The sequence below is a fragment of the Solenopsis invicta genome, chromosome 6, assembly GCF_016802725.1.
Source record: "Solenopsis invicta isolate M01_SB chromosome 6, UNIL_Sinv_3.0, whole genome shotgun sequence".
In the NCBI taxonomy this organism is placed as follows: Eukaryota; Metazoa; Arthropoda; class Insecta; order Hymenoptera; family Formicidae; genus Solenopsis; species Solenopsis invicta.
The window spans coordinates 3306304-3321098 of record NC_052669.1 but is presented as its reverse complement, the minus strand read 5'-3'; the positions used below and the strand labels follow the sequence as shown (position 1 = coordinate 3321098).

The following is a 14795-nucleotide window of genomic DNA, read 5'->3' as shown; positions in this document are numbered from 1 at the left end:
ATTTTATTAAGTTTTTATAGTAAGTTTGAAATTCAAACCGATGAAAATGTCAAACATAAATATGAGATGGACTATATGGATCGCAGCGAATCTTAGTGCTAAATAATAATTTGTAGAATCACTGGCTTATGCAAACTGCGCGTCGCATTTTCATCGGACTTGAAACAGTTATTGCAGTTGATGCCGGGATAAATAATATTATTAAATTGACGAGTAATTTAACAGTTTCGATGTTCAAAAGCATCTATAAAATCTCCTTTTCTCGAAAAAAATTCAAAGTTTTAAGTATGCAAATTATACATAGTTGTGTTTTTTTTAGTTATCGTTACTGCATAAATATTAAGCAAATGTTGAAAGAACAGTTATATTTAATATAATTTTAATCGTATTTACTACGATACATAAAAATACATCGTATTATTTTATCTGTGATATCCATATCTTGATACTTTATTATATTAAAATTTTTAATTATATATCGTAATTTGTAATAAAACATTTTTACAGTTGAGCAAAGGCTATTACTATTAACATTATAACAATAATAACTATAAAAATAACTATAAACATAAACCCACAATTTTAATTAATATTTAATTTAATATGCAATTAGTCACAAGTGTAAAACACTTTTTTTCAGTGTACTACAATTATTTTATTATAAACTATTATAAGCTATTAAACACTTAATCATAAACGTTAAACACTTTTTTCAGTATGTTACGATTATTTTATTACTATTTTCCAAGCGTTCTAAATGGTAGAAAAGTGAATTTTTGGAGTATGTAACGCGTTAAACAATGAAGTTTTAAAGCTATAAAATAAAAAACAAGACAATGTGACATCTTGTCCTTCAATTGTACGTTGTAAATACAAAATTAGAAATCAGATCAACTTACGTGTCCGACCGGAGCGGCGTCCCGTGGATTCCGCAAGGGCGTGCGATCCAAACCAACAATGGTCCTAATGCCGAATGATGACACATGTAACAAACCGCATTCATACGACAAAAAAGAGAAAACTTTTCGGCCGACGGACAAATTGAATCCGAAGAGAGAGAAAGAGAGAGAAAGAGAGGAGATTACCGGCAGGCAGCCACCTCTACCGCGTGCGGAAGGAGGTGCGGAATAAAATCGCGGGTTTTCGGAGGAGGAGGGCACGTCCGCGTGTGTGCGTGGCTCGGCCGCGGGGTGCGGGTCGTTCGAGAAGAGAGCGTCAGAAGGGAAGACGAGAAAACGAGATCGCGCGCGCGGTGGAAGCGGGATAACCCGTGCGAGACGCGAGAAAGAGCGCGAAGGAGCGAAGCGCGCGCCGGCCGGGCGGAGGGCGACGGAGAGAGAGAAAGAGAGAGAGAGAGAGAGAGAGAGAGAGAGAGAGAGAGAGAGAGAGAGTGAGTGAGAGCTTGAGAGGGAAGTGAGGTACGGGCAACGGCAGAAGCTGCGAGATCGTCGGCGCGCGATGGTGGGGACAAAAGGGCGGTCGACGCAGGCGCGACTCGCGACGGAACGGCTTCGCGCGGCGACGCTCAGTCTCGTCCGTCGCAATCCAGTGCAGATATACGTGCAATTACTCTGTCAACAGTGCTTAAAATCCGCCGTCCGTGCTCGTGTCGTGCTCGTTGGCACACGCGGTGATCGATAACGCTTTCGACGACGAGCCGCCGTCGATCGTCGACGCGTCGTCGCGTGAGGAAAGGCAGGAAAAGAAAAAGCGGAAAGGAGAGAAGCGGCAGCCGAGGGAAAAAGTTTTCGGGGGAACACGCGGCGCGTGCGAACAAGTAAATCGCGACGCCCGGCAATTTGAATTCGACCGCTCTCTCTCTTTCTCTCTCTCGGCCGTACGTCGCGGACACGTCGTGGACAAGCGGCGGCGCGGCGGCGGGACACCGTGAAGTTTGGTGCGAGTCCGTCGTCTTTCGGAATCGGACGGTGAGTGCCGCGGCGCACGTCAGTCCGGTTGAAGCGTGCGATACGAGTGGAAACTTTCGAGACATCGCACGGTGCGATCGCTGATTCGACGATCGCGACGATTTCGAGAAGGAGGTTGAAGCGAGCGAACGAGCGAAACACACGCGTGCCGTGCGAGACGGGCAGATGTGGTGCCGCGTAGTTTCGCATAGTTCCGTTCAAGCGACTTGACTACCGCGCGAGTGGTGATCCTTCAGTGTGCCTGGAAGTCACGAGTGGTTGATCGTCGAGGGACCGTCGGAGTCGGAGCCGGAGCTTCCGTACGCGCCGTCGAGATGAAGATTTGCCACCTGTGGCTAGAGGCGGTCGTCGCTCTCCTGGTGATAACAGGTAAGTGATCTGCGTGCACTCGCGCTACGAGATTTATTCAGACGTCAAAAAAAAAAAACAAAAAAACCCGTGTAATTTTCCTACGTTCGCAACGAACAGATCGCGGTAGTGTGCGTGTGTATATGTGCGGTACATGCGTGCGTGTATCGTACTCATCTTGTAATGAATCATTTATCGAGAGCCTCAACAGCGCGAAATGCTTTGTCGCACGTAACTGCGTTAACATCGCGATGTGTGAAATGGAATCGTCACGTAAATGTTATTCTACAGTGACGGCGGAATGAAGGAGTAAAATAGCGTTTTTTCTAGTGAAAAAATCGGCTTTGTGGAAACTGAATAATCATCAGGATGTTGACCGTCGGGAGAACCTGGAATTTTCAGGAAATTTATTTTTTGTTCTCGAAAATCTCATGGATTTTTATGAGATTTTATTGGCGCTCAGGCGAAATTTTTTGTAATTTTACTTTCAAATTTAAATTCCATCTCTTTTTTTTATCAATTGTTTTTTTTTGGCCATTTTTCTTGATAAGCGGATTAGCAATAAATATGACGTACACTTCCACGTCTTTTCTTCGTGTGACTCGCGAGTTTTTATAAAAAAAAATTATTGGCAGCACGTCGTTTTTGGTCTTGTATAGCCAATTCGAATTCTGTACTTCCGATTAACTAAATCCGTGTATTGCTGACTTTGTCGATATTTCTTCAATTATTTCTTTTTAGTATTCTCAAATTTAATATTCGAAGTTTTAGTGACTTTTTTTTGTAATTGTGTAACATAGTGCGTAAAGAATATTAAAAGATATAACAAAATAAATTTATTTCTCAAAAGGAAGCTGCATAAACAAATTTTTTTTAATCCCAGAATTTTGAATAAAATTCGTGCAAAGTCCAGGATTTCTCAGGAAATTCCTTTACAAAATTCATGTAAACATCCTCATCATTATTTTCTCGTTCCTGTAAAGTCACATTATAAAAATGTTCATTGTCACAACGACATAATAAATACTTGATATCTCGGCTTTTGGGACGGCAATCCGCCAAGAAACCGCGGTGTTTCGCGCGTGAAACAAACTGCGCTGCAAAAATGTTCATTGTCACAAGGACATAATAAATACTTTGTATCTCGCTTTTTGGGACGGCAATCCGCCAAGAAACCGCGGTGCTTCGCGCTTCCCGTTTCAGCCGTTGAGAAAAACAGGGTGACGATTAAATGCGTGTGTGGAGCGCGGAAAAGTTTCGACCCCCTTCGTAAATAATAGCATCCCCGTGCTGGTCGCATCGTCGCGTTTTGACGTTCATCGCGCCGCATGGCGCAACGCCGCGGGCAAAGGACAACATCCGCGGCTGGACCTTGCGGAAACGTGGTCGACACGACTCGTTCGTGTTCCGCGAATAACACACGTTTTTTCGTACCGGACTGTTTAGTATCGGAAAAAACCCGAGAAAAACATGGGATTTTCAGAAAATTACTTTTTCATCCTTGAAAATCGCAGATTTTCATGGAATTTTATTGGTGTTCGGGGGAGTTGAAATTTTATTTTTAATTTTAGATTTTATCTCTCGTTTTTCGACAAAATGGTTTCTTTGATCATTTTTTTTTGTTAATGTAAAATCGATGAGCAATAAATATGGCACGTACATTTTCAACATTTTCACTCGTGAGTTTTTATAAAAAAAAAATTTGTGGCAATACGTCATTCTATATTGGCGTTGCGTGCTTAATCATCTTTCGAATTCTACTTCCGAGCTATATCCGCGTATTGCGGACAGATCGTTATATGTCTAGCCTGTATTACTTCTTAATACTTTCTCGATTTTAATATTGGAAATTTACATGATTTTTTTTAATAATTTTATATGAATATAATCAAAATACATTAAATTTATTTCAAAGCTGCATTAAAAATATTTTCTAATCTTGTCTGAAATTTTCTGTAAAATTTCTGGAATATCTGGAATTCTCAGTAATATTCTTTTATAAAATTTGAGTAGATATATATTCTGCTTACGATTCTTTTACAACGGTTTGTCGTAGTCTAGAAAAGCTAATCAGATAACAAGTTACGCTGGAGACGCGTTATTATTACGCACCACGCGAATTCGCGTCTTTCATCGCGGTAATAGGATTAACAAAATTACATTTATACATCTATTCGTAGTCATCTGTTTAGTCTCGTATTTTTAAAAATCGATTGTTTACAGCGGCAATTATAAGATAATTTGAATTGCATTGGAATAAAATCCTGCCGTCGAAAGCGATTTTCTTTTCAGAAAAGGGTATGCCAATTAGAGTAACTTGAGAGAAAGAATTGATCTTCTCGCGTTGCGGCACGTAAAGCTAGCTTTTTTTTGGTTTACCGACAAACGAGATGTAAATTTGCTGCAATTACGGTATATTGTTTGTACCTTCTGTAACAATCGTTGCGCGCAACTGGCATGAGATAACGATGGCACAAATTGGTAGCACAAAAGTCTGAATCGATTGTTTTTTGAAGTTTTCCAGTTACAATTTAGTTTACATATGTAGTCTTTTGTCAACGATACGTATGTCGCTTTCTACTTTCGCACACGATGTTGGGTCTACAGTGCATTTTACACGCAAATTGTTTTAATATCTAGTATTATTATCATGAGTTTCTAAGGAAAACTCAGTGTGCACTTTCGCAATTATCGTATCTTGGGATTACTTTTCTTGTAAAGGGTTATGTTCTGTATGCGCAATGTGTGGTAGAGGAACAGTTCTAAAAGCTTTCCGCTTTTCTTTTGAAATTGGAAACTTTCTAGAATATTGAATATTTATAATCTATAAGCGAAATAAAAATAATTATAATATTAATTTGAAATGAGTAGTGAGCATTAACAAGTAAAAGTAAGTCTCTGCAATTTGAAATTATCTCTGAAAGGAGCATAAAAGAAACAAAATAGAATCACGATTTCAAGATCAATTGATAAGATATATTGAAGACGAAAAAAAAGCAGTAACATTATACCTAGTTAGAGGAGAAAATGGTATTATAGTCACCCACTTACGTTTTATGTAATAACTTTGTTAACCTTTTAGTAAGTAGGTGGTCAAAGTTACGTAAGTAGGTAGGTGGAGTGCTGACAACACCTCACAGAAATGTTATTATTATATTTTCCTTTAGTATATTATGTTATATTTAAATTCACGTTAGTTAAACCTTTAGAAGAGAGGGAAATGTAAAAAAATGATCTTTAAGATTTGTAAACGATACTTAATTTTATTTTTTCAAATCAAAGTTTCTAATCCTACATTTCTTCGTTGGGGGTGCTGTTACCTCACCTACTTAAAGATTAATCGTTATTTTATATTGAAACTTAACGATTATATTTAAAGCGTTGTTTAATAGATTCTAAACTTTACGTTATAAAATATTTATTACATTGAATATTATTTATAGCGGCCTAGTGTAATGAATCGAAAAAGGACAGGGCTACCACGAAAGAAAATTTAAAGACTGGTTTTGTTTAAAAAAAAGATACAGTATTTTATTACAAAATTATTTATTTTTTATTTTTCATGGTTTAGATTTTTTCTGCGTTCGGAACATTGGAGATATCAGTTTATCTTTGTTTATTAATGTTAAACAGCAAGGATAAAATATCTAGTGTTTTTGAAGATAGCCCAGTAGATTTATCATATAATCATTTTGATATGAAAATCGCGGTATTACCAGCTATATTACCAACACGCTTAGATGATCGTATTAACAAAACATGCTGTGCTATTGTTTAACTGCACTAACTTGCATAACTTGGAATGTATACAGTTAAATAACAAAGAAAACGCTCGAATGTACATACTTGTAATAATACGCTCGAGTTTAAAAAGAATGTGGAAGTATGTGTAAATAAATGTTAAAGTATACTTTGAAAAAGTTTCGAAAGTAAAAATATAACAAATGTTGACTACTGTGTATTGACATATTAACGCTACTACATAACGGCAAGCTACTAAACAAACGATTCCATGAATAATTATTGGGACTCGTCATCTAGTAACGGAGATTAATACGTAATTCCTACACGGTCCATGCTACCTTCTCTATCGTTTCTATAGTCTACAGTTTCATAAAATTTTAGCACGCAGTACACAAAAAAAAATTGTTTGCGCATTTTTACTCTTCGTTGCACGCAATCTTTTATTCGTGTCCGAGAACGTATTATCGGAGGCAACGAATTCGCGCCGATAATTCAGACATTTTGGTTTCCGCGCTAAAGAAGAAGGGTGCAAGTTCTTGCCGTAAAGAGAGAGTATTTAATCGATGGCTCAATTTCGAGCGTTTAATTAAGGGTCTGCATCGTGCTTAATTCAATGTCTCTATCGTCGCGCCGCGGACGATTTCTAGACGCTATCGGTGGTACCTCGTTTCCCTTTGCGTGGAAATTCAAATGCGCTGGGCGATCCCTGCACCCTCCATGGCGGCCCCTTTTCCCGCGCCACTCACAGTAGCTTGATTACAGTCGCGAAACTCCATTGTCACTCCCACGCAAACTCATTTGATTTCTCTCGACGCTTTTTCGACGATTGCTATGTTTGTCGGGAAGGAGGTGAGAACGATGGGATCGGAAACGGGGAACACAAGCATGGATGTTTGGGAGAATCGACGAGCGAGTCTACAGAATCGCCGCTTTTATAGAATAACGTAATAGTCGGGTTTCTATAGATCAGCGTGCTAATTCCAGTGGTTTGATCTCTTTTTGCGTAAGCAAATTCTACGCTCGATTTTACATTCGTTCGAGTGTAAAATTTGCTGCAACAGCAAAATTAACTGATCTATAAAATGCAAAGATCGTGAGCCTCAGTGATTCACGCGACTTTGAAACTACTGTAACACACGCATTTCTAATATTTTAATTTTAAGAAATACATCATATGTAGCCTTTGAATAATTATGAAGATATACGAAAGAAAATTATATTTTCGCTTTTGATCTAATTTCGATAAGCAAAATTTGCATTTCATCTTGAAAGATAATTTCTTTCATAAGCATTAAAAAGTTTAATCTTATGGTACTAAATACTAATTTTGTTTCATTAATTATAATAATTTACATTATTATATTATTACTTATTTTTTACGTAACTCTTATAATACGAATGGCGATTGCATTAATTGAGTCAAACTTGTTTTAGTTAAAAAGTTCATTTTCGTGTATTTTATAATTTCGCTTTTAATATTACACAGCGGAAAAACAGCAGAAAAATGAAAACAATATTTGTTACCGTCAGAAAAAAAAGGGGTAGAGTTTTTATACAAAAAAGTTTCGCATACATGTATCAAAGCAGATGGAGAAATTTTCCTAATGCTTTCTTAGAGAAAGAAATATGATAACATTTTATAAAATGATAAATGAATAACGTTGGTTGTTTGTTCTGTCATCTAGTATGAAAAGTGCTTTGTACTAATCCTTCGAGATTAGTTCACGAGAATTTTTCTTGATAGCGTCTTATTTTATCATATTTGTCATATGCATGTGTAGACCGCGTCTACAGCGTGCATGCTAAATAAAGTAATTCGTCTAAATTTACGATGGAAGTAAGAGTAATTCTCGGCTTGCGCAATTAGTGAGTTAAAAAACTACTCGTGAGCTGAAAACGGATGAAAATCCGTAAACTGGAGCCGCATACTCAACAAAGGATCGCCAACATTTAATGTGAGAGAATTACGCTTGTACTCGTTCCACGCGAATTTATTTACACGCCTAGCTGTCGCGAACGCATTAGCCGCCCGAATCGAGAACTACGTGTATGGAGTTTAATTACAATTTTGATGAGGGCGGCGTTAAGCCAGGAATATCACGACCGAGTGCTTCGCACTAGGCACGCGCACACGCAGCAGACTGATCTACCGAGACACGGTTGCGGCATTAGGCGCTTTACACTTGACGCTCTCGTATAAGACAGGTGGCTTAATTAATTATAGACTTAGGACGTGCTGAGGCTTTTTTATTTTACTATCTGCGCCTATTAAACGACGGATACGCCGCTGCGCCAACGCGACGCGTTAGGATGATCTGGAGCGTATACAAGCGAATTTCGATTCTCGCCTGCCGAAAACTTTACGCGATTACTTAGGCTTAGCTTTAGTGCGCCTCGAGAGCTGCCTTTAGTACTGATAGTTGTTTGAAGCCGGTCTACGCGTGTATCGGAAGCGAAATTGCCGCTGTCATGAGTAGTTTTAATTGAGAGACTGCGTTTGCGAAATGGGCCACGAGCGACCAGGAATATTATTCGCGAAGACGACTGGAAGTTTAGCGCTGGAAAAGGCAAGCCGGATGCAAACTTTCGTCGCAATCATGAATATCTCGAAGAGTCGGAGATGTAATTTAATTTTTTTAATTAGACGACGAAGTGGAGTTACGTGGAAAATATTTCCAGTTGACATAATACAAAATTTTCAGCTGTTTCTATATTTGCAACTTGAAATAATGTTAATAATTATTGAGATTTTTTGTACACGCACAACGATTGTCCTCGCGGACCACTTATCTTAATTATTCAGATGATACTCTGTTCCACTGTGGATATGTGCATTGTGCTAGTAATACATTATACATTATTACTGCGCTAGGTAACATTAATGTTAATCGTCGGATACTGTGGCAACCATTGTCTGACGAGCACTTGCATTAGTTTCGTGTTTATGTGCCAATTATCGTTTTTGTAAATTTTTCTTAAATCAAATTTTTTCTTATCACAATACGTTTCAGTTAAAAAAGTTTCTTACGAATAACTGTTTATTTTAAAGTTTGGGTACAGTTTAAATAAAAATAAAATACATATACGTGAAATTATTTTTTTGTCGCGGACTGTATGTTTAATTTCAGAACATTATTTTATTGTTTCTATATTATTTTATATTTTCATATTATCGTATTACATTATGTTGCTGCGTTATTATCATTCTATGTTGTATTTATGATATTTGGAAGGTAAATACCTCTCACACAATATTAATTTATGTTAATAATTACTGTATATACATAAAATACTATTTTCCTGCACAATTGTTACATTATGGACTCTCTGCCATTTCTTGTTGCGTCCCATGATAATAATATCGTTCTTGCTAGCTCCGGTGATATTAATCTTAATCGTTGTAACTATGATGTCCGGTGATTATCCACATTAACTTGGTTTGTGGCCAATTGTGTTTTGCAATTAGTTGACAAGAGGTTTTGTGTTATTCGCCAAATTTTTTCTTATTATATTTAATTATATTTAGAGAAATATAATGTAAACGCGCAAGCACGTGACATGACTGTGAAATAATTATAATAGTTAAAAGTTATCTAAAACTTGTTTTCTTCGTTATCATCGTACTTGCTATCGCAAAGCCTGTATTATATTGAGAATACAGGATCCTAATAATACAAATGGTGTTCCGTCCTGTTCCGTGCGTGTCGCCCGATGATAACATCGTTGCTGTCAGACTCGCTAATATTAATCTTAATCATTGGCTTCTGTGGCAGTAACTACCGTGTCCGGTGATTATCCACATTAGCTTGGTTTGTCATGTACCATTTGTATTTGGCGAACGTTGTACTTGCGTAAAATTAGTGCGTTGTGTTAATTTCATATAAATTTTCTTTTCGAAATGGATGTTTAAAATATCGCTTGAAACTTCCATTCAATTGCCAATACGCGCTGTACGGTGCAATATCAACGTAATATCCCTTCATTCCCATATTTATCGTATTTTTCAAAGTTTAATCAAGCAAATCATGATATACTTACTTTTTTCCTACATCATTCCCTATCTCGTTTGCGTGCTCACGTTCGTCGGTTCATGCATGTCTGTTAAAAAAACGTGTGTACGCGCTAAAAATAATCATAAAAGGGTAAAGTTTTCTTATTTATACGTATAAAAAATGCTATACATCAATATAAACCGAGGCACTGAGATCACAGTAACTTAATTGAAAATACAAGTTTATAACAAAAATTCTTTTTTTCATTATTCCTCAATTTTCAATTATTATTAGTTATATTAATATTTTTAGATTTTATTTCTAGTTATATTGGCTGTATTAATGGAAATTCTGCATGTTAGTGAAATTCGCGAAATACATATTTCTTAATTCAATATTATATTATTACCATAGAAGTGATAAAAAAAAGTAATATTCTCTAGCCGATGTTTCTTGCGACTGTATTATAAGCTCCACATTTTTCCATCAGCCCGAAACTTTCGGAATGCTATTAATTGTTTTTTCTAGCCGAGTGCCGTAATGAACTTTATAATCCCCTGTGCTCGAATAAGGACGCGTATAAACTTTGTTTTAAATACTTTGCTTGCAAAAAGAATTCCAAGGTTGTTTCATCATCAAAACTCGGTTTCGGCTTACTGGTTAAGTATATTGCGGCGCGGAATTTTTAGAGAGAGACAGTTTAATAATAAAGCGATTAGTATTTCAACGGATCTTTATGATCGCAACTTATCAATTTACTTTATATATTACATTCTCAATAAGAAATATGAACGTTTTATCGCTGAGAAGAATGTATGTGAAATCATTTAACTTTGTAAATTAAAAGGATTTATTTCTCACTTTTGTGTGCGTGTGTGTGTGTGTGTGTGTTAAAGCTGAAGTTGGACAGAAGAGAGAGAAAGAGTATTATTTTTCATAAATCTATTCGTCATAAATATTATATAGTTATACGCAGTGGAACTTATGTACACATCTAATCAAGAATAAAGGAGAATAGCTTTACTTTTGTTATCTCTATTACGGATGATTATAATTTTTATGGGAATATTGTCCACATCTTCTCTTTGAGTAATTCGTGGCAGATTTGGCATTGAAATGAATCAAAAGTGAATCGTGTAGTTTAACATGCGAGATTATCTTTTCATCGAAGGCATACAAAACTCACGAGTTCGAACCGGCATAATCAAGCGTTTTAATTGGAGTACGTTCGCCGATATCAGGATACCGGGCAGTTTGCGCAAAAATCGCCGTTTACCCGAAAACCGATCCCGATTCGATCCCTCCCGGAAACTGCAGCGCAGTCCGGCACTTCCGAGAGACTTCCGCGATATCCGTACAATGTCAATCTTTGATCGTAAAAGTATAAGTTATCTCGTTAAACTCCGGAGAATATTCTCCAATAACTAGAAAACTCCTCTTTGAAACTCGTAGAGCCGAGGACTGCTTTCCTGCTTGAGATTAAGGGCAGCGGCTTTTTGTAACTGGAACGGCGAGCGTTCGTTCCACCTGGCTATCCGATCGGTTGAAAGAAATGCTTTCGCACGCATCTACCTATCCACTCATCTACATGCATACATACTTACGTACGTATACTTTGAAAGGCGAAGGGCGAAAGGTTTCAGTGGTGTCACTGCCTCTCGAGTGGTGGACAGTCCGGCGACCGTCTACCGGAAGCCCGGAAGGCTGTAATTTCATCTCGTATTAGGCGAGATAAGACCTCGCGGGATGTGGTTAATACGTCTTTTACGCGGCATTACTAAGGTGGAAAAAAACGGAAAGCTTTGAATGAACTTTACACACTTCCGTCGCTCATATTTCCATTGCGACATAATTGCGCGTTTCACCCGCAGCACTGTAATGACTGCGATGATAACGTTAACGATGTTGTTTTATAATTGTGTACGAAATGTAAGGTGTCGGTTAAAGAAAGGATTCTACACTGAGAAAAAAAGCTATAATATGAATTAAAATGTAGTTTGCTTCAATTAAACGTTGTTAATATTTTTGTTTCATTATACTGTTATTGAATTAGCAAAATATTTTTAATTAGATCGATGCTGTTAGATCAAAACAGTTTTTGTTTTCTTTTTGTAGGTACGTTGAAAGATTATACGCGGATCGTATACTTTAATCTGTATAAATGTCTTAATTCTATGTTAAATGTCATCATTCTGTTAGACAGATAATGATAACAATATCATTGCATTTTGTGTTTAGCATCAGAAAACATAAGAAATTGATTGTCCGTATAATTTGAGAAACAATCATATTCCGAGATAAATCTTCTAAATCACACTTAGATATGTTGCCAAAGCTTTGAAATTGGTTATTTTACGCGGCTTCTCGAGTCTAGACTCTAGTTTTTGCACAGTTTTGCCGCAAACCGCAAAAAGAAACTATCGTAGACGGACACAGTGCGACGTGCACAAGGAAACAAAGGGTTTGTCAATTTTCGTCTTTATTCCTGAGGGAGAGGCTTCGACGTGTAGGAGCGAGTAGCGGGAAGGTAGCGGGAGGGATGGGGGAGAAGAAAAGGAGGTTGGCGTAGAAGAAACACGGAACTGTAGCGCAATGAGTCTTTGGAGACTCGTGCCAGGTAAACGTCTTGGGTCTGTCGAAGCTTCGAAGCGAAAAGAGACACTCGGCGGGAAGAATCGAGGTTTTATATAGGTACACGGCGATTTATCTCTCTAACGGCCGATTGACAAGAATTCTCGTTATCGCGAACAAACTGTTTCGGTGAGGGCCTATCGAAAGCTGTAGAATGGACAGTTGGACGCTGCTCGTTAGCTTTTAATAATTCGCGATATTATATTCTCGTATATTACACGTTCTCGTATATTACATATTTTCATGAGCGCGCTTAATTTGATACTTGATATTTGATCCTCAGCATTTTTGAACGCGTAAGAATATCAATGACCACATAGTCATTATTATAATACAATAATTATATCGTCAATATTAAAACTTTTTATTTTTAACATCAATGAATATCCTTTTGAACATAATTATATATTAATTAAGCTTTATGTTACATTAAAGTCCGTTTTAACGTAACATAAAGCTCAATTAATATATAATTTTGTTTAAAAAGATGTTTACTGGCGTTAAAAGTAAGGTGGTCTATAATTTACGACAGAATTCAAGACATATGTCATATTTTTTAATAATCTATTTTTGTCAAAGAAAGAAATACTTAAATGTTTGATTCATAATTTTGAAACAAATTATAATTTATATAATTGATTTTATCTCATTCGTAATTATATTCATAATTTGATATATAAAATTGATAAAATTTTGTCTTGAATTCTGTCACATATTATAGATTTTGTAAAGTGGGTTTAATATATTATGGATATAACAATTTTATATTGATTACTAAAACGATTACTAAAATTTTACTTTATCAAATGTTTGGATATCATGAATTAGTTTTGTAAAATTTCAATTGCACTAAAGAGGATTCAATCACGAATCGAAACGTCTGCTGTTTCTTTTTGATGCAATAAATCACTGGATTTACACGAGAACAACTGGTGTCGGCTGTCATAGAGGCATTTACTTTTCTTGATTGATTTATTCATAATTATTCGTAGCCTTCTACATTTATTTGTTTAATCTTAATACATTATAATTTATTACTTTTACTTTTGCATTAGTCTTCCAAACGCTCAAACTTGATAATAATTAATGGAAAAGTTTCTATTGCTAAATGTAGGAAACATTTAATGATACGTAAGTAACAGCAAACAATAAGTATCACATAACGCTCGTGGTTACATTATGATTTTAATGCCAAGATGAGTAAAGATTAACAGAACTTACGAACTCGTATCGTGCTCGCAGACGTAATGCTGTTGGCTAGTAGCCGAAGTTACCGTTGCTAACCCCGACGAAGTACAGGAGTCTCATTTACAATTCAGTAAGCTTTGTAATATTCGTATACGGCATAATGGATTCAGCTCGAAGTAGTCGCGCTATCGTTACCGGGAGCGTGTCATGCACACGCCTACTAAAATTAACACAGCGGTACTTATAAATTATACCACACGGACTACAATTGCAGACGAAGGTATAATAAACAGTCGGAATCTTTACAAGACACGCGAAACACTCTCTTCGATATTTATGCACTTCACTTTTATCCGCTACTAATATATTCTCAGTACCGTACATAAGTCGAAGACGAATATTGTCATAATCGGTCGCGTCTCCAACTTTCCGCGCTCATGAGCAAAAAGTTCTTTTTTTTTCTTAAGACAACTCCTGAAACTTTTAAATGACTTCGCGGTTCTTCTCGTTTCACGTTAAATTACCCATGATTTCAGAGATGTTTGCGCGCATAAATTTACCCGGTTGCACTGACTTGGCAAACCATACGCGTATACGTAGTTTAGAATGGTAACAGTTTTCGTATGGCGGGTCCTAAAAATATAACGAAGTAATGATAAGAATAACATGTCATTTCATGAATACAACAACAGTTTGAGAAAATACATTGTTTTTTATTATTGTTTCTCATGTAAACAAGTTTGTTTTATAACGAAAGATTGGATGCAAACTGTGCAATTGTTTTATGAAAATTATATGCAATGGTATGCTATTATGCTCCTATTTAACTATTTGGCGAAGACAAATTTTAAGATTGATTTTTTTCGAAAAACATAAATTTACAGTTTATCTAAACAGTAGAATTATAAAAAAGATACAGAGGTTGAAGATGTGCTGTTACAAGATGAAAAGTATATATTTAATT

The 14795-nt window shown here is 36.6% G+C and overlaps 1 protein-coding gene across 1 annotated transcript in view; it reads left to right on the top strand.

Moving 5' to 3' along the window:
* The first annotated feature begins 1452 nt into the window (after positions 1-1452).
* The window catches only part of LOC105193887, a 154230-nt gene continuing 140887 nt past the window's right edge, over positions 1453-14795 (top strand). The window contains exon 1 of the mRNA XM_011158566.3: positions 1453-2297. Within this exon, the coding sequence (XP_011156868.1) occupies positions 2243-2297 (55 nt within the window). The 5' untranslated portion in view covers positions 1453-2242. The remainder of the gene's footprint in view (positions 2298-14795) is intronic.